The sequence below is a fragment of the Trematomus bernacchii genome, unplaced genomic scaffold (assembly GCF_902827165.1).
Source record: "Trematomus bernacchii unplaced genomic scaffold, fTreBer1.1, whole genome shotgun sequence".
Classification (NCBI taxonomy): Eukaryota; Metazoa; Chordata; class Actinopteri; order Perciformes; family Nototheniidae; genus Trematomus; species Trematomus bernacchii.
Genome location: NW_022987568.1, coordinates 654453 through 675000, shown reverse-complemented (window position 1 = coordinate 675000; position 20548 = coordinate 654453). Strand labels below are relative to the sequence as shown.

The 20548-nt window shown below is 41.0% G+C and overlaps 2 protein-coding genes across 3 annotated transcripts in view; one reads left to right on the top strand and one right to left on the bottom strand.

The window, feature by feature from the left end:
• Positions 1-5512, bottom strand: part of aldh16a1 (aldehyde dehydrogenase 16 family, member A1) — a 20914-nt gene extending 15402 nt beyond the window's left edge. The window contains 5 exon segments of the mRNA XM_034126099.1: positions 261-336; positions 338-419; positions 2417-2543; positions 2701-2800; positions 5294-5512. Of these exon segments, the coding sequence (XP_033981990.1) occupies positions 261-336; positions 338-419; positions 2417-2543; positions 2701-2800; positions 5294-5383 (475 nt within the window). The 5' untranslated portion in view covers positions 5384-5512.
• A 499-nt stretch (positions 5513-6011) lies between these two features.
• The window catches only part of LOC117479093 (histone acetyltransferase KAT7-like), a 32903-nt gene continuing 18366 nt past the window's right edge, over positions 6012-20548 (top strand). The window contains exons 1-9 of one of the 2 annotated variants that reach the window (XM_034126108.1): positions 6012-6241; positions 10342-10486; positions 12087-12264; positions 13699-13940; positions 14028-14110; positions 14733-14819; positions 16942-17040; positions 18771-18881; positions 20194-20385. In XM_034126108.1, coding sequence (XP_033981999.1) covers positions 6176-6241; positions 10342-10486; positions 12087-12264; positions 13699-13940; positions 14028-14110; positions 14733-14819; positions 16942-17040; positions 18771-18881; positions 20194-20385 — 1203 coding nt within the window. In that variant the 5' untranslated portion in view covers positions 6012-6175. The remainder of the gene's footprint in view (positions 6242-10341; positions 10487-12086; positions 12265-13698; positions 13941-14027; positions 14111-14732; positions 14820-16941; positions 17041-18770; positions 18882-20193; positions 20386-20548) is intronic. The other variant, XM_034126109.1, reaches the window with a different exon arrangement.

Here is a 20548-nt window from a genome sequence, read left to right as displayed (position 1 = left end):
CTTCAACTAGACATTTATATCATTATTTGTAATAATTAAACTCTGTATATATGTAAATAATTGTTTAACTAACCCTACTGTTCTTATTTTACATAAAGTCCCCATGGACAAAAGATACCAACGGGTAACGTGCACAAAGGACTACCATTTGTAACATGTATATTCATATAGCGTGGTGTGTTCCTCTAAAAGTGCACGGTGTGAGAGGAACACCTGAGCCTCCCTACAGGTGTTCCCATCTCATCCTCGAGCAGCCTCACCCAGGGGGGTCCAGCTGGGCATCAGAGCGTCTCGGAGCTGAGCCCAGCTGCTGTAGAACTGCAGGAGTCTGATGAGAGAGGGGGGGGGGGCAGGCGGCCTCACACACATCACACACCTCCGACACACACACTGCATGCTGCCCGAGCACCCCCACCATCCTGAGGGACCAGACACAGGTCACAGGTAGAGTTACACACACATCCGTGCAAACATTAACACAGTTACAGAAGGTGAATACAAACGGTTTTACGTTAAGATATAGAACATTATTTACATCTGTTTATACCAAAACAATATGTAAAGTATAGTTTTGCAAAGCCCCCCCAGTTAACGGGAGAAACCCCCCAGCTAATGGAGAATAGACGTTGTGTGTACATTACAAAGATAATACATTTACAACATAGTTAGTCCAGATGCTGGAACATGCATGCGTCTATGAATAAGAAGAAGATGGATCCAGGTGGATGTCAACATAACGGAGTATTCCAACCCAGTCTCACAATAAAACGTGTAATAGCTACGTCGTTGGTCCACAGGGCAAAACGTAGTATATTTAAGCAATAGCTCACGACAGGCCGTGGTATATGGCCATTATATCACAGTTAAGGGGCGTGACAGACCGACGTTAACAGCAGCCCTGTCTGTGCACACGGAGACCGACTCTGGCGTCCGGTGAACTAACCGCCTTCTGGAAAAGCTTCACATTTACGTCGGTACGCAAATGCGCTTTGTGACACAAGTGACGGTACGCATTTCAGATTGTTGCCGCGCATGCGTACCTGCGTACCAGTTATGTGCACCCCTGGTTATCGGCAGCTGAGATTGTTCCAGGCTGTTGCTTGGCGTGGCGAGAATATTGCTCCACTTTCTCCGGTCCCCGAGATTCGGCTTCCAGTAGCTCTGGAGAGAGCTTTCGCACCTGTGGCCACTAACGGTCATCATTTCTCTGCTTTGTTTCAAGACCCGCATCAGAAAGCTTTTGAATGGTGATACTTTTCCAGTTGGTCTACCTGCTCTTCACGTAGCTCTACATGTCGTCGTTTAGGTGCTTTTTGTTCTGGAGATAGGCACTCCTCAATCCACTCCTCCATAGTAAGATCTGCAAGCAGTTTGCTTTTCAGCCCAACTGTATACTGTTTTTCTCAGACGCGGAGGGATACTGACTTGTTGTGAAAAGTAACTTACAATTCTACCCGTGGTATACGCTCAGTATATCATGGCTAAGAACCAATCAGATTGCTTGATTTGACTTGTCCGTTTTATAATCAGAAATAACCCTCACTTCGGTTATTTTTCATTTCCTCGCTCCTCGGTCTCGGTATCACCGGAAGTTGATTTGTCTGCGCCATCTTGAGTAGCGTCCCAGTGGCCTTATTTGTGCCGGAGGATCGAGGAGTGATAACGGAGGAGCGATAATCGAGGAACTACCAGACCATCCTCCGGTGAAATCCTCAGACACTCGCCCCGCCCCCTTACTGTGTATCACTCACTGATTGGACGATCTAGCGTATGCACTGATCTGGCTGCTGTCAGACGATCAGCTGTGCGGCGTCATCACAAACGGACGTGGCTTCACGTGACGCTCTGGAGGAAAGGACGTCCCGTTGCTCTTAAAACTCATTTCCCTGCTTCTCGTGGTTTCCTTGCGTCTCTCCATGCTTCCCTGGTGGGAGGGACTAGTCGCAGGGAAACGACGCAAGTGAGGGACGCAAGGAATCCATTTAACCGAAGTGAGATGCAGCTATAGATACAATATTTTGTAAAAAACAAACAAACATGGAGCTCAAATAATCTTGGTAATATCTATCAAACTATGGATCCTACACATCGACTGGACGTAGATCCTAAAAGTACAATATACACTTCTCACTAGAAATGTAATCAAAAAGCATTTTAACGACAAACTCTCTGACAATTTAGGATTTTCCACTACAAGTAAATCGGGTGTCCGAAAGTTTGCGATCACGTGACATGGACACCGGTCATTAGAAATGAATAGGAACACATGTTGTACCCATGTCACGTCTAGAGAGGGTTATTTGTGAATATACTACGTGTTGCCCTGTGGACCAACGTAGCTGTTACACGTTGTTTTGTGAGACTGGGTTGAGTATTCAAGGGTTTTAGTGTTTTATTTTAAATAAGTAAACGGTACCTGAGCATCACTTTGGCTCTCTGGGAGCAGCTCAGCTCACTCCAGGATTTAAAGCCGATCACAGAGGAGGAAGAACAAACTGAGACATCTTCATCACCTGCAACCATTACACTGCACAGCGGAGCACCTGAGAGGAAGAGGAGGAGGGGGAGGAGTCTGTGTTTATACTGTTGTACTCATTAATATTTGCTAACAGCACACACACTTGTTATTGATCGTCACGGTAATCGTCACATGGGTTAGAAAGGTAATGAAACTGAAGAAGTGTTTCTGTCGTCTCTCACCTTTACAGTCCGTCAGCGAGCGGCTCGGTCTATCTGCTGGAACCACTAACTTCCCATCGATGAAGAGACCCAGAGAACGAGAGTGATGGTCCAACCAGGCCTGAGAGGACAGACCATAATAATCACAATCAGAGGGTGTGGATAATTTAGTCATTTAAATAAACTCCTATAACATATATCCATGCTGTCCTTTCTGTCTGAGACACTTCCAGGTTTGCATGTTACAATCCAATCCAACTTTATTCATACAGCACATTTAAAAACAACAGAGATGACCAAAGTGCTGTTCATCAATAAATATATAATAAGCAGCATAAAAATATTTAGACAAAACTGATAGGACTAAAACCAGATGTAAAAACACGAGATAATGAAACCATACTTATCGCCACAGACTGAAAATCTCTCATCCATGATGAAAAAATACATCAAGGTTCAAGGTTCAAGGTTCTTCATTGTCAAACTGACATAGCTACAGAGTAATTATGTTGTTGAAAATCTTATGTCACAGGCTTCTCCAACAATGCAACATAATAATAATACAGATAGTAAGAGTAATACAAAAAGAAAAATAGTTATAAAATAAAGTGAGTATGTGGAATAGTGCAGTACGAGTCTATATACAAGTTATTGGAATGATATATATTAGATATTAGATATATCATCATCATGGATGACACTGGTAATATTTACATTAATGATGTGACCGTCTAGTTTCCTGTAGATATTTAATTGCTCTTTTCACTGCACTGTTGGCGTACAGTTTGATTATCAAGCTGCTGTGTTTATGTATGTTTGTAACTGGCACTTATGTTATCTTCTCCATGCTGTGCTTTCTGTCTGAGACACAGGGTATAAGAGAAGGAAGGCAGAGTGATACTCGGATATTGCCCTGTTGTGATTTTAATAAATGTTATATTTAATTGTTTAGACCATAATAATACATGAACAGTAACACGGTACATGAGACACCCTGAGCCACGCTCTCTTGTGATTGGTCAGTGAGACCCCTCCTCTAAATAAAGGAGATAAAGAAATGAGTCAACGATTTACAGAAGAGCAAAGTACACAAACACCAACTCATCTCCAGTCAGGGAGTATTTTCACTCAAGTACTATACTTAATTTCTGAGGTACTTGTACTTTACTTACTTACTTAATGCATCAATCATTATAAAACATATCATATATATTATTCTGAAATGGACCAATCTGCACAATGACTACTTTTACTGTCGCTACTTTCACTATATTTTGATGAGAATACTTTTCTACTTTTACTTGAGGAACATTTTGAATGCAGGACTTTTACTGTAACAGAGTATTCCTACACTCTGGTACTTCTACTTTTACTCAAGTACAAGATCTGAGTACTTCTACTTTTACTCAAGTACAAGATCTGAGTACTTCTACTTTTACTCAAGTACAAGATCTGAGTACTTCTACTTTTACTAAGTACAAGATCTGAGTACTTCTACTTTTACTCAAGTACAAGACCTGAGTACTTCTACTTTTACTCATGTACAAGACCTGAGTACTTCTACTTTTACTCAAGTACAAGATCTGAGTACTTCTAGCTCTGAGTCCCATGTGAGTCTCGTGAGTTTACACTTAATGAACTTCACATGCTTCACATGTAGCAACAGCACAAAGTACAGTAAAACTCCTGCATTCAAAAGTAAAAGTACACAAAAGTATTAGCATCAAAATATAGTTAAAGTACCAAAAGTATAAGTACTGCACAATCATGAATATGAAATGAGTTTGTTATGATGATTGATCATTAAAGTGTTATCACAGCTGGTGAAGGTGCAGCTAGTTTGAATGACTGTATATTCTGGATATCTGAACCTATCATTAAATGTTCTGTGTATAAAAACTCTCAGATAAAAGTAGTGGAGTATAAAGTACAATACTGGCTTCTGAGATGTAGAGGAGTAGAAGTACAATGTAGCATAACATGGAAATACTCAGGTACAGTAATTGTAATTAAGTACAGTACTTGAGTAAATGTACTTTCTCACACTGAGCAGTGTGACCACAGCTGTCCTTCTCCTCTGCAGGTGCATGTTTACTTGTGTAGTGTGAGTATTAGGTGTGTATACTGTAACTGTACTTGTGTATTAGTGGTATAAGGTGTGTATACTGTAACTAGTATTAGGTGTGTATACTGTAACTAGTATTAGGTGTGTATACTGTAACAGTACTTGTGTATTAGTAGTATACAGTGTGTATTCACCTGTGCAGTGTTAGTAGTACTCGGTGTGTATTCACCTGTGTAGTGTTAGTAGTATTCGGTGTGTATACTGTAACTAGTATTAGGTGTGTATACTGTAACAGTACTTGTGTATTAGTGGTATAAGGTGTGTATACTGTAACTATAGTATTAGGTGTGTATACTGTAACTAGTATTAGGTGTGTATACTGTAACTGTACTTGTGTATTAGTGGTATAAGGTGTGTATACTGTAACTAGTATTAGGTGTGTTTACTGTAACTAGTATTAGGTGTGTATACTGTAACAGTACTTGTGTATTAGTAGTATACAGTGTGTATTCACCTGTGCAGTGTTAGTAGTACTCGGTGTGTACTCACCTGTGCAGTGTTAGTACTGGAGGCACCCTCCGGTCCGGACTCCATGCTGTGAAAGATCTCGTGCACAGTATTCTTGGTGCTTCCAGCCATAACAACAGCAGATCTAAGAGAGCTCCGTGTGTCCTGTGAGAAGTTCAGGGTCTTTCTTTCACTCTGAAGCTTGTTCAGAACCTGCTACAAAGAAGAGCCGAGTCTGGAGGACATGTGACAGGAGGAGGGTCTTCTTCCTTTGATGGGCTCATCATGGGAGGAGGAGACCACGGAGGAGACCACACCGCCATCTACTGCACCGGAGCGGAGCACACATAAACAATTAACTTTATGAAAAATAAATAAATAAAATAAAGAATTATAAAAAAGTTTTCTTTTTAATGCTAATTTTATTTCTATTTGAGATGTTTACATTTTGGATTGTTTATTTCTACTCTTTTAATTTATTTTATGTACAATGCCTTGTCTTTTTATGCTGCTGCAACGCAAACATTTCCCAAATTGGGATCAATAAAGTACTTCTTATCTTATCTTATTATTACCTTATGCTTCTGGAGAGATATTAAGCTGTCTTTAGCTGATGGAGGAACACAGGTATTCTGATTATTCTGATATAAAAAATGTTCAATCAATGTGTTGACGGAAGGTTCCACCACAGCTGCTGTGCTCCACACGGAGGCATTTTGTAGATGGACCAACATAACAAGCACGGTTTGCGCATGCGCAGTGCTCACAGGGAAGTGCGGAACATATTGGTGCGTCTTTTTTTTCAGTATTGGGCTGAAATCAGAAGAACTGCGGATCTGTTGGGGTTTGAGGCTCGTGCACACTGAGCACGTGACCCCCCCCCCCCCCCTGAGAGGACTCACCTGAGCGACCCTCACCTGGACCATGCCCCGGAGGAAGGTGAGCAGCGCGAGGACATCACGTCATCGATCACCAATAACACGACTTACTGTAAATACTCTGCTCACTGTAGTGCACGTTAGAGAGGGTTCATGGTGTGTAATGCTGACATTATGCGGGTTTGATACGGGCTGGACTAGCGTTGTACTAGATTGCAAAGATATACTTTATTGATGCCAAATTGGGGTTGTTGTTGTCATTACAGCTGCATAGATGCACATGAATGCGAGGCCAATAATAATACTAAGTACTAATAATGATACACTTTACTTATAGCACCTTTCATGCTTGACGCAGCCCAAAGTACAGATACATATCATTTCTTTGACATGTTAGGGGTTTTGATGGGCTGGACTAGCATTAGGTACAGTGCCTTTTATTCTGTGTGTTTATATTAGATAAGATATACTTTATGGATCCCAAATTAGGAATATGTGTTGTCCTTACAGCAGCATGGATAAGACATTGCACACACATTACTGCAGTAGAGGTCAATAATAATACAAACAAAGTCAAGATATACATAACAGCAGTAGATGATAAACAATCATGTCAATTATCCTTCAATAATTAAGGATAATTGACATTTATATACATTTAAATGTCACTTAAAACCGTAACTATACTGCTCACTATAGTGCACATTAGAGAGGGTTTATGGTGTTTAATGTTTACATTATGGGGGTTTAATACAGGCTGGACTAGCATTATTTACTAGATTAGATTAGATATACTTTATTGATCCTAAATTGGGCATTTTTGTTGTCATTACAGCTGCATGGATAATTTATTTATTCATTTTTTCACAGACATAACATTAATAGAGCATACATGGAGACGCTTACATGACTGCACCTGTTGCTCATCAGGGTTAATCATTCATGCCCTCCCTGGACACCAACAGGAGATACAACTTCTTGATGCTATACATTTTAATATTGTGCAAACATCATCAACAACTATCAGACATTATCATCCCCCCTCATCGGCAACATGATCGTATATAAGAACCATTGCTTTCAAATTACAGCAATTTAATACTGGGGAATTATTGACTTTAAAGGTCACCTATCATGCTATTTTTAGGCAATAGCATAGGTCTCAGATATATAAAAATATATAAAAAACATGTCTATGAAGTGTTTTGCTCAAAATACCAAACAGATCACCCATTCTAGCCATGCCTCATATCCCTCTATTTCACTTCCTGTTTCAAAAGTGATGATTTTGGGTATAAAGCTTTAAAAAAAAAAAAGCTCAAAGGCTTTCTCTCTTGCCGGTTATACCACAAGGTGAGTTCCTTTTTATTTCCTGCTTCTTCACACACATGGGGTGTTTCTCAATCGCGAGTAAAGCTGCTTCAGAGCCACTATTTCAAGCATACTACGTCATCGAGTGCCGCCGAAGTACTGTTCCAATCTCCAGCATACTTGGAAATCTACCGAGCCCGGCGTACTCCGTTTGGAGAAATATCGAGGCGGCACATGAGTAGACTCCGCGGTCTTAAAATCCCCACAATGCTTTGCGCACGGACCAATTTCCCCAAATCTGTGGCGGAAGATGTAAGGCGGGGCCTCTCATATGACGCACACCTGCACACTTGCTAGCGTGTTCCACTCTTTGTTTTCCGAATGCCAGGAAGGATTCTTGACTCGCTTCTGAAGCAAGATGCTCGGCAGACATGTGCTACCAAGCAAGCGTACTCGCGATTGAGAAACACCCATGCTCTCCAGTACAGGTTAGCTCTGAGTGTTAGCGATGCTAATGTAAACACCGACCATATTACGTCGGGCATTGTTTCTGATAGCAACTTTCTGATTGGGCCGTGGGTCCACATTTCAGATATTACGTCATATCGGACGCAAATCTGGATCAGCTCCGTTGTACCCCCGTTTTTAGAGATTTGGGTACGGAGGAAAAGAGAGGGTTTTACTTTCTGACGCTGCGTGAGTTCCCTGACACACCGGGGACACATGTTGATGTATACAAGACATCACAAAGTGCATTTTGCCTGATAGGAGACCTTTAAGTGTTCAAGGAATTGTATAAGTTAATGTAAATCATTTAAACATGTCATATTTTGTGTATTATCTATATAATTGTAAAATACTCTATAGGTATTTATGCTTCATTAGTGATATGTATTCTCTGTTTTGCATATTGTGTTTATCCTCTACTGCTTATATGTACATCTTTATTGTTTTCATTTTCCTCTCATTTACGTGCAATGTCTGCTGTGTAGATAGATAGGTACTTTATTGATCCCTAGTTGGGACATTAGTTACAGCAGCAGGAACATATACAGTATAATGGGACATGAACCACACAGAATACTTTATATAACATGTTCTGGATAAGTTAGACTGTCCTATAGAAGACTCATATATTACAGCAGATATATATAGTATTTAAATATAAATACAGTTGTGTAAAGTAGCTGCAAAATGTTCATAGTAATGGAGAGGGAGGATAAAATAATAAATCAGTATATATATTCTTTATTGTTTGAAGATGCTTATGTTTATCACGTCCTCGCGGGAGAAGAGCTTTACATTTGGGGCTTTTTGAATGAATTTAGGTCATACGTTCCTCCTCGCTAACGGCAGCTCTGACTGTTCAAAAAGGAACAAGCTGTTCCCGGGGCCGGAGCGACGCGTCATCACCAAAACAACGCTGTGATTGGACGGGAGCTGGACTAGCCATACGCTGATTGGTCTGAATGTCTTAAAGCCCGCCCACTCCGCAGTGTAAAGGAGATGCTCCGCGCTGATTCGGTCCCCCTCTCTTAAAGCCCGCCCCCTCCGTGTTGTGATTGGTTGAATGTAAAAGAGGTGCAGTTGTTATGAAGTTGTCAAATACAGTCTAACATCCTGGAGTGTAGTGATATTTAATCTGCTTTTTCATCACTTTTATCAACTTTAGTGCTATTTAAATGATCTTATGAGTATTACATGGTAATATTATCAGGCTGTGTTTGCATGATTAAAGAGATATTTGCTTTTGTCGATCTAAAACCAAAGACAATCTGTTTAATATAACTAAAACAGGAACTCTCAATATTTATTAGGCTGACAAAAGTATTTCCTGCCATTGTCCATTAAAATAAACTTGAATTAGTACCTTATACTATTTAAATGTCCTTATAAGTAATACATTGTAATATTATCAGCATGTTTTTGCATGATATGCCTATTTATCGCATAAAGCACAGACTAACAGAGCGTATTACAATTAATAATCCTTATTATTTCAGTTATTTTCTATTCCTATATGTTTATTATTACCTTTCCTAATAACTGCACTTGTTCTGTATCTGTAGAAAGCTTAAAACAACATTTTATACATTATAGCTCCATTAATTTGTATTATCTGTGTTTCATTCTCATGTTATTAGGTTTAAACCGCAGTGTTTTACCTATTTACCCCCAGGGATATCACAATAATCATGTATTCAATAAAGCTTTTGTGGTTCCCTGATTTATAGTGCAATAACTGAAATATACACATTATTTTGTCACAATAATCCACATTTTGATAGCCTCAGTATCAGGTAGAGATTTTTATTAAAAAGGATGTATAGGATGGTCTCTGAATGTATTTGTCTGTTGAACGCAAATGGCATGTTGTCTCCACCTCGCCCCTCCCCCACTCAGATGATTTTAGGGGGGTTGAACCTCCCTTATCAGTCTCCCCACTTTCATTCCGAGTGGAGGCAGAAAGCAGCTGATATCTGGAGAAATCAGGCAGAAACAGCAGTTTTTCGGACCCTTTTCTTAGTTTAATGTCTTAATTGAACGCTCTGAGTAATAGCTGTTTGAGTTAATTGACAGTAAATTAGAGATTTACGTGAAAAGATGCGTTCACGTGTTGTGGTAAATTGGCGTTAAGTGTACAGTAGATGCGTTATTGTGTGTGTGTGGCGGAGCGTTATGATGCCGATTAGGATTATTTTGTAGTATTTATTGACAAGTGTAGAACCGGAAGAAAGAGAGGGGGGGGGGGGATGCTCCTCCCTCAGGATGGGATCTTTATTGAATTTTCCGCTGGTAAAAAATAATAAAAATCAGTCATCTTTTTAAAATTTATTTTCCATGATTTCTCTGATTGTTGTTGTTGTTGTTGATGTTTTCTGTTATTCTCCGTGTTATCAGAGGACCGCCGGCAGCAGCTCGGACGGGACGGAGGACTCGGACTTTTCCGCCGATCTCGAGCACGCCGAAGCTCTCGGGAGCGCGCACAGACGCAGCAGCACGCGCCTGACACGCGCCTCACTGCGCCTCAGCCGGAGCTCTCAAGGTAAACACACGAAGTTTATTATAATGAATCCATTAACGGAAGAGCAAAGTTCATTTAAATTAATAGAATAGAATAGACAGTTTGTGGGGACAGATAATGGAAAAACAAGTCATTTAAGAGACTTTTATAGCAGAATGTAATGGATAAATACCATCTGTGTGTGTGTGTGTGTGTGTGTGTGTGTGTGTGTGTGTGTGTGTGTGTGTGTGTGTGTGTGTGTGTGTGTGTGTGTGTGTGTGTGTGTGTGTGTGTGTGTGTGTGTGTGTGTGTGTGTGTGTGTGTGTGTGTGTGTGTGTGTGTGTGTGTGTGTGTGTGTGTGTGTGTGTGTGTGTGTGTTGTGTGTGTGTGTGTGTGGTGTGTTGTGTGTGTTGTGGTGTGTGTGTGTGTGTGTGTGTGTGTGTGTGGTGTGTGTGTGTGTGTGTGTGTGTGTGTGTGTGTGTTAGCATCAGAAACCTATCCTATTCACATCCTATACTGTTTTTAGTATTTCATTGCAAAAAAACATCTTACTTTTTTAAAACGTATGCAAATATTTTAGGTAAACATCAAAGGTTTTCTGAGATAAATCGATTTAAGGAAGAGCAAAGTTAGTGTTAATCAATTATAAATCCCATAGGTGATGAGAATGTGCAGTTTGTGTTGACAGATATTGGAGAAAGAAATGATTTTAGAGACTTTTATAGCAGTGTGTATGCAGTGGCGATTCCTGAGTCTGTGGGGGCCCTATAGCAAACATTTACTGGGGGCCCCTCGAACCAGCTTTTCAGCACCCTCTCCTCTCTCCTCTCCTCTCCTCTCCTCTCCTCTCCTCTCCTCTCCTCTCCTCTCCTCTCCTCTCCTCTCCTCTCCTCACATTTGTTCCTCTTTCTGTAATCTATATATCCTCTCTCCTCTCCTCTCTCTCCTCTCCTCTCCTCTCCTCTCCTCTCTTCCTCTCCTCTCCTCTCCTCTCCTCTCCTCTCCTCTCCTCTCCTCTCCTCTCCTCTCCTCTCCTCTCCTCACAGTTGTTGTATTTCTGTAAAGTCTGATATATGTCTCCTCTCCTCTCCTCTCCTCTCCTCTCCTCTCCTCTCCTCTCCTCTCCTCTCCTCTCCTCTCCTCCCAAAGTGTTGAATTCGTAAAGTCTGAATATGTCTCCCTCTCACTCTCTCCTCTCCTCTCCTCACAGTTGTTGTATCTCTGTAAAGTTTTAGTCTGATATATGTCTCCTCTCCTCTCCTCTCCTCTCCTCTCCTCTCCTCTCCTCTCCTCACAGTTGTTGTATCTCTGTAAAGTTTTAGTCTGATATATGTCTCCTCTCCTCTCCTCTCCTCTCCTCTCCTCTCCTCTCCTCTCCTCTCCTCACAGTTGTTGTATCTCTGTAAAGTTTTAGTCTGATATATTCTCCTCTCCTCTCCTCTCCTCTCTCCTCCTCTCGCTCTCCTCCTCTCCTCACAGTTGTTGTATCTCTGTAAAGTTTTAGTCTGATATATTCTCCTCTCCTCTCCTCTCCTCTCCTCTCCTCTCCTCTCCTCTCCTCTCCTCTCCTCTCCTCTCCTCACAGTTGTTGTATCTCTGTAAAGTCTTAGTCTGATATATGTCTCCTCTCCTCTCCTCTCAGACTCCTGCGTGTCTCCGGCTGCTGTCCGATCTGAAGAAGATTCAGCGTCTGTCTTCTCCTCAGGGCGCAGAATCACTCGCAGCCAGCAGGGGGCGACACACACCACGGCCAAAAAATACCCTCTGCGTCAGAGCCGGTCCTCGGGCTCCGACACCGAGGCCAACGGTGAGAGAACTGGGTTTACTTGAACTCATATACACTTTAGAGGAAGGGAGGGTGTTCATACATCAGGGTGAGGAAGGGAACGAGGGCAGGAGCAGAGCTGGGAAGTAGTGGAGTACAAATACTTTGTTACTGTACTTCAGTGTATGTTTCTGGTATCAGTACTTTACTCCACTACTTACTTTTACGTCTTACATTTTGAACACTAATGCAGGATCATGTGACTACCTGATTTTCACTGCGCGAGTTGGTCTGCCATAAACGTATAAAGTAGATCTTTAAAAAGTGTGTTGGTTTCGGATCACATGTGTATTTGATAATGTATGAAGTCAGTAAAAACTCACCTCAGTTATCTGGCCCTAAAGCTGGGAAGACCTTTCAGATTGAGCAATAACTGTTATATATGAAAAATACTGATCTAATAACAGAGTTTTGTTCTTGAATCAACTTTTTTTAATGAAAAATCTTTATTGTCATTTCCCTTTTCCAGGAATCTCAACAGAGAAGAATTAGATATTCATTATTAATGCCATAAATGATTGCATACATTTACAGTTTCTTATTTCTCCACTGTGATAGCGGTCAAACAATCCATGTCTCACTTATTCTAAGAATGTACTGAACCCACTAAAAGGGTTTATTCTCAAATAATCAGGAAATCACGTTGAAATAACAATAACTCATATCTTTCAGATTAATGTGGTCGGGTTTTTATTTCCTCTTTGCGACACGCCGCTGTGTCAAATGTCCCTCTTGGGTTGCCGTACGTAGCGGTTCAATATGGAGGAACATCTGAGGAATAGAGTGTAGGACATTTAGAGGATAAAGGAAACACTAGTTAGGAGATGAAAGGGTTTCAAAGGAAGCTGGGAGAGGATGAGGAGGGAGAGGATGAGGAGGGAGAGGATGAGGAGGATGAGGATGAGGAGGGAGAGGATGAGGAGGATGAGGGAGAGGAGGAGGGAGAGGATGAGGAGGGAGAGGATGAGGAGGATGAGGGAGAGGAGGAGGGAGAGGATGAGGAGGGAGAGGATGAGGAGGGAGAGGATGAGGAGGAGGAAGGGCTTCAAAGGAAGCTGGGAGAGGATGAGGAGGGAGAGGATGAGGAGGATGAGGGAGAGGATGAGGAGGAAGGGCTTCTTGTGCGTTTCATACAGAATCAGGTTTATTGTTGTTGTTATTATTATACATACAAGGAAATAGATTTAGTGTATAATGGTGCATATAAAAAAGCAAAAGGAAATAAGTTGAAAAATATGAAGAATTACAAAATACATAGATTGAAAAAATATAATAATAATGTTTTTAATAATAATAAAAACACAGGAAGTGCTATAATGCTGACTCATGTCACGGTTTAAGACTCATTCCTGCACCTCTCTTTAGCTTCAGTTTGTACCCATCATCCCCTCTGATTCTCTCTATCCTGATTGGCTGTTCAGATCTGAAGCAGGACGAGACGCCCCCCCCGCACCCCCACAGGAAACGCCCCCTCCTCAGAGTCGGATCTGGAGGTTTCGAGCCACAGCAACGACCTGCTGGTTTCCCAGGAGGAGGACGAGCGATTGGCCAAAGAGCTGTCACTCAAAGAGGCCGCCGCCCACGACCTCTCCCATAGGCCGAAACGCCGGCGCTTCCACGAGAGCTACAACTTCAACATGAAGTGTCCGACGCCCGGATGCAACTCTCTGGGTGAGGAAACACAGAAACACAGGACGACACATTCAGGAAATACAGAAATGTATGGATTTTAAAAATAAAACCCCCTTCCTGTTTCAGGTCATCTGACGGGGCGACACGAGAGACATTTCTCCATCTCAGGATGCCCTCTCTACCACAACCTGTCAGCTGATGAGTGCAAGGTACACACACGCACACGCACACGCACACGCACACGCACATGCGCACACACACACACACATACCATGTATACATCACTTCAGGGGACATTACATTGACTTACATGCATTTCCTGGAGACTTATCCTAACCCTAACCAAGTCTTCACCCTAAAATTAATGATCGTCCATTTTGTCCCCACAAGTATAGTAATGCCAGGACACACACACACACACACACACACGCACGCACGCACGCACGCACACGCACACGCACACACAGACAGATAGACACTTACTCTCAAACACAGACACACACATACAAACACACTCAATCTATATATATCTTTTTTTTAAATTACATTTTGATTTTCCTTTGATTACATTTTTTGTCATCAAGAGCATTTGAGTAGAAATATGTTGCTTTTATGTCGCTTTTAAACAAAATCACTCTTAAGCAGAGGTGGAAGAAGTACTTATACGTTGTACTTAAGTAGAAGTAGCGATACTCAATTGTACTGCATTGCCACAAAGCCTCGAGGTGGTTACTGCAGTTATTCTGCTGTGTGTGTGTGAGTAAGAGTGTGTGTGTGTGTGGGCGAATTTTGAGTTGTTGGTTTGTTAGACCGTGTTGATGTTTTTTTCAGGGTAAGGCATCGACGCGCGACAAACAGGCCGAAGAGAGGACGCTGTCGCATCGCCAGGACGAGAACAGACACTCCACAAGAAGCCAGGTAACACACACACACACACACACACACACATACACACATACACACATACACACATAACAGCATCAGACAAGCATGACACAACCGTGCAGGGCGTCTCATTTAGGCGCCGTTTACACGAGGAGAAAACTGCTTGTATCTGCATAGTTTCTCGTGCGTATAGCCCTATTATTTACACGAGGCCGATAGAAACTGACCCCACAAACAATAACGGGTCCCAAGGTGGATAGATTTGCAAACGAAACGCTCTGGGGGGTCAACCGAGTCCGTGTAATCACCTCTATACGAATATTTCCTGAAAAAATAACGATAGCCCCACTTCTCCCCACCTCTCCTGCTCACTGCTGAAGCAACTATCAAAAATAGCTGTGTTAATTAAACGCACAAGGGGTTCTTGAATGAAATAATATTATAAAAAGCAAACCAGAATTGTTAACGCCCAATATACTCCTTAAACAAAATAAACAGAGTCAGATTTCATGCATTGATCCATTATATTGACAAAGGAGCATCTCACCCGGTGTTTGTAGAGAATATCTCTCTCTTTCTGAGCCGTCCTCTCCACGGAGTTGTTTTCTTTCGTGTTTCTTGGTCGGGATGCAATATCCACAGATTCGGTTTCTTTCAGTTTCAGTTTCAGTTTCGGGGCTTAAACAGAAGGGTAGCCATGGCAACATTGCAGCGGGGCTGCTTGGTTGCTCTTCTTCGCGGCTTTTGGTGTATTTTGGCAGAAGTTACAGCGCCACTTACAGTCCCAGCATATGTACTACAGCGTTTCCAGCGGCCTCGTTTGAACAGACACGTTAAATGAAACAAATGCATGTGAACGGAAGACTTTTTTGAATTCGCATACTGTGCATAAAAACGCAAACGGTCCCCGTGTGAGCGGGGCCTTAGACTCTTGTTAGCCACCTCGTGAGCCAGCCATGTTGTGTTCAACTCGTGTTCAAAGCCGGTTGCAAAGAGGTGAGTTTTAGCAGAGATTTAAAAAGTAGAATCAATAGACTGAGCTGAGTTCAAAAAACATATTCAGAAAAACCATTGAGGCGAGGGAACAGGGAAGTGAGGAAGTGCAGAAAACATCCAGAATATTCTCTCTAATAACTCGGGTTCAGGTGAAGGCTGCGACCCTTCCTCACCTGTCTGATTCACTTATTGTGTGGTGTGTGTGTGTGTGTGTGTGTGTGTGTGTGTGTGTGTGTGTGTGTGTGTGTGTGTGTGTGTGTGTGTGTGTGTGTGTGTGTGTGTGTGTGTGTGTGTGTGTGTGTGTGTGTGTGTGTGTGTGTGTGTGTGTGTTGTGTGTGTGTGTGTGTGTGTGTGTGTGTGTGTGTGTGTGTGTGTGTGTGTGTGTGTGTGTGTGTGTGTGTGTGTGTGTGTGTGTGTGTGTGTGTGTGTGTGTGTGTGTGTGTTCCCACACACTGTAGCATTACTCTGAAGCTTCAGGTCAGAGGTCACAGTGTGATTCCTCAGGTGAACAGAGTGATGAAAGGTTGTTGTTGTTGTTGTTTGAGTCATATATAACAGGAACACTGGTTGATAATCAACTGAGAGTTCACACTGCCTGTGCTGCAGCACCTCTTTTCACCCTCTGTCTGAAACCAGAGCCCAGTCTGCTCTGATTGGTTAGCTGGCCGGCTCTGTTGTGATTGGTCAACCAGCTTAGAGATGTCCCGCCCCTTCAGCCTATATATTTTAGATGTGTTTTATTATTATTATTATTCTTTTTTAATGCTCTCTGAGTGTCTTTGAGTTTCAAGAAAAGCGCTCTAGAAATACAATGCATTATTATGATTAGCCAATAGGAGAGCAAGTGTTCCAAAGTGATGTCACTATGATCCGGAAATACACAAAGGAGTCCAATGGGGGCGTTTCAGGCGGGGGAGGGGGGGTGTGTGGGAGATAACACACACATTTGAGCCTTTGCAGACCATTACCATGCATTAAAACCTATAGAACACACTACAGGAGAGGGAACACATAGCGCCTCTTCAAACAAATGTACATTTAATACAAGAATGTGTTATTTCTGCTGGTTAGCAAATATGCAAATGAGTCAAAAAGGTTCATTTCAGACGAAAAAACTTAAAAATAATGTTCTGTGTTTTTTCCCCCTGTGTGTCCTCAGGCTCCGTCAGACCGTCAGCTGCGCTACAAAGAGAAAGTGACGGAGCTGAGGAGGAAGAGGACCCCGAGCATCAATAAGGAGCAGAAGGACAAGCAAGGGGTAAGAGAGGAGAGGAAGTAAAGAGTTACAGGGAGTAACATTCAGACTGTTAAAGGGTTACAGCAAAGGGAATGTGAAACAGTCCCTGGACTCTCTCCTTCTCTTGGTCTGTGAGTCGACCTGAAATTGATTGCATTGATGTGACTGCTTATAGTCCCTTTATCCTCCTTAGCTTAGCAACAGTGTGTTATCGAGTATTAACAACCTCTTACATGTCTTAATCGACCAATCAGAATCAGGTATTCAACTAAGCAGTGTCATAATGTTCAGTAAAGCATTTTTTTGAAGTTATCATGTGTCGGACACCCTCTCCTGACTTCAGGTGGCTTCAGAAAATGTAATTTAAACAGTCCTCTCCTGCTGATGTTCAGGTGTATATCAGTATGTAGTGTCTCTACTTTAAAGAGTCCTCTCCTGCTGATGTTCAGGTGTATATCAGTATTTAGTGTCTCTACTTTAAAGAGTCCTCTCCTGCTGATGTTCAGGTGTATATCAGTATGTAGTGTCTCTACTTTAAAGAGTCCTCTCCTGCTGATGTTCAGGTGTATATCAGTATGTAGTGTCTCTACTTTAAAGAGTCCTCTCCTGCTGATGTTCAGGTTGATGTCAGGTGTATATCAGTATGTAGTGTCTCTACTTTAAAGAGTCCTCTCCTGCTGATGTTCAGGTGTATATCAGTATGTAGTGTCCTCTACTTTAAAGAGTCCTCTCCTGCTGATGTTCAGGTGTATATCAGTATGTAGTGTCTCTACTTTAAAGAGTCCTCTCTGCTGATGTTCAGGTGTATATCAGTATGTAGTGTCTCTACTTTAAAGAGTCCTCTCTGCTGATGTTCAGGTGTATATCAGTATGTAGTGTCTCTACTTTAAAGAGTCCTCTCCTGCTGATGTTCAGGTGTATATCAGTATGTAGTGTCTCTACTTTAAAGAGTCCTCTCCTGCTGATGTTCAGGGTGTATATCAGTATGTAGTGTCTCTACTTTAAAGAGTCCTCTCCTCTGATGTTCAGGTGTATATCAGTATGTAGTGTCTCTACTTTAAAGAGTCCTCTCCTGCTGATGTTCAGGTTGTATATCAGTATGTAGTGTCTCTACTTTAAAGAGTCTCTCCCTGCTGATGTTCAGGTGTATATCAGTATGTAGTGTCTCTACTTTAAAGAGTCCTCTCTCCTGCTGATGTTCAGGTGTATATCAGTATGTAGTGTCCTCTACTTTAAAGAGTCCTTCTCCTGCTGATGTTCAGGTGTATATCAGTATGTAGTGTCTCTACTTTAAAGAGTCCTCTCCTGGCTGTAGGTGTATTCATATGTGTGCTAAGAGTCCTCTCCGAGATGTAGGTGTATCAGTATGTGTGTCTACTTTAAAGAGTCCTCTCCTGCTGATGTTCAGAGGTGTATATCAGTATGTAGTGTCTCTACTTTAAAGAGTCCTCTCCTGCTGATGTTCAGGTGTATATCAGTATGTAGTGTCTCTACTTTAAAGAGTCCTCTCGTGCTGATGTTCAGGTGTATATCAGTATGTAGTGTCTCTACTTTAAAGAGTCCTCTCTCCTGCTGATGTTCAGGTGTATATCAGTATGTAGTGTCTCTACTTTAAAGAGTCCTCTCCTGCTGATGTTCAGGTGTATATCAGTATGTAGTGTCTCTACTTTAAAGAGTCCTCTCCTGCTGATGTTCAGGTGTATATCAGTATGTAGTGTCTCTACTTTAAAGAGTTCTCTCTCCTGCTCCAGGACCACCGTCAGAGTCTGGGTTCGAGTCGTGAGCCGCTGCTGGAAAACATCACGAGTGATTACGATCTGGAATTGTTCCGGAAAGCCCAGGCACGTGCATCGGAGGATCTTGTAAGAGAGAAAACTCATCCTCACCTCGCTCCCTTACCCCCTTACCCCCTTACCTCCTTGCCTCCTCCCCCCTTTCTGCATCACTCCTCTTCTTCTCTGTTTCAGTCAGCACAGCCTCCTCTGCAGCCTCAGGAGGAGTCTGACATATTTTTGGTAGTTTGGACGATCACTTCCTGTTACTCTGTGTTTGCTTTTCTCTGTTGTGACTCATTCTGATACCAAGGTGTTGTTATTTACTCTAAACAAGCACAGAGATGTGTTTTAGGCGGTCATATACACATGACATTATAGAAAATATGTGATTTATAAGATGATATAGCTTTCAGATACACTTTAAAGCTGTTTTATGGCATTAAATGGCATTGTTTTTACAATCAGGCGTACCCTATACATTCAGAACAATCAATATATTTCAGTCAGGCATTTTAATCGTTCTATTTCCCTACAAAGTAAAGCCATTTTGAAAAAAATTAAGATAATTATATATCAGTAAACTTTTATATGAAATATAAATAATCACTAGTTTCATTAAAATGTCATGATTCAAGTAAAATAATCACAAAAATTGCAATATTTTAACATCATCTTATTATAGTATATTATTTTAAATTAAATTGTATTATATTATTTTAAATTATATTTCATTATATTAATATTATTCAAATTATATTTTATTATATTATTTTAAAATATATTATATTATTTAAAATTATATTACATAATTTTACATTAAATTATGTTTTATAATATAATTTCAAATTAAATTATATTATTTTATATTAAATTAAATTGTATTTTATTACATTAAATTATATTAAATTATATTATATTAAATTAAATTAAATTAAATTATATTATATTATATTATATTATGTTAAATTATATTATGTTAAATTATATTATATTATATTAAATTATATTCACTTATATTAATATTATATTAAATTATATGCCATTATTTATATTAGATTAAATATATTATATTTAAATTCTATTACATTAAATTATATTTATAATATATATTATGTATGTTAATATTATAGTTATATATATATATATACAATTATATATATTATATTAAATTATATTATGTTTGCCACTGGGAACAGCTTAGAAAATCCTACATTACATCGTATCTTGATCTAAAGCGTTTCCCTAACTGTTCCTCGGTCTCATCCTCCATCCTGATATTCTTTATCTTTGTGTGGCTTGCTGCCTCCTCTGAGGTTTATCTCTGGTTCACATGATCCTCTGCCCTGAATAACTAGGATCCTCTCTCCTCCTCTTCCTCCTCCTCCCTCCTCTTCATCAGGAGAAGCTGCGTCTGAGTGGCCAGGTGTCGGAGGGAAACAACATGATAAAAACCATCGTTTTCGGCCGCTATGAGTTGGACACCTGGTACCATTCGCCGTATCCGGAAGAATACGCCCGTCTAGGAAGACTCTATATGTGTGAATTCTGCCTGAAATACATGAAGAGCCAGACCATTCTACGCAGGCACATGGTGAGGCAGCTCTTTACTCACTTTAAAGAGTCCTCTCCTGCTGTTGTCCAGGTGTATATCAGTATGTAGTGTCTCTACTTTAAAGAGTCCTCTCCTGCTGATGTTCAGGTGTATATCAGTATGTAGTGTCTCTACTTTAAAGAGTCCTCTCCTGCTGATGTTC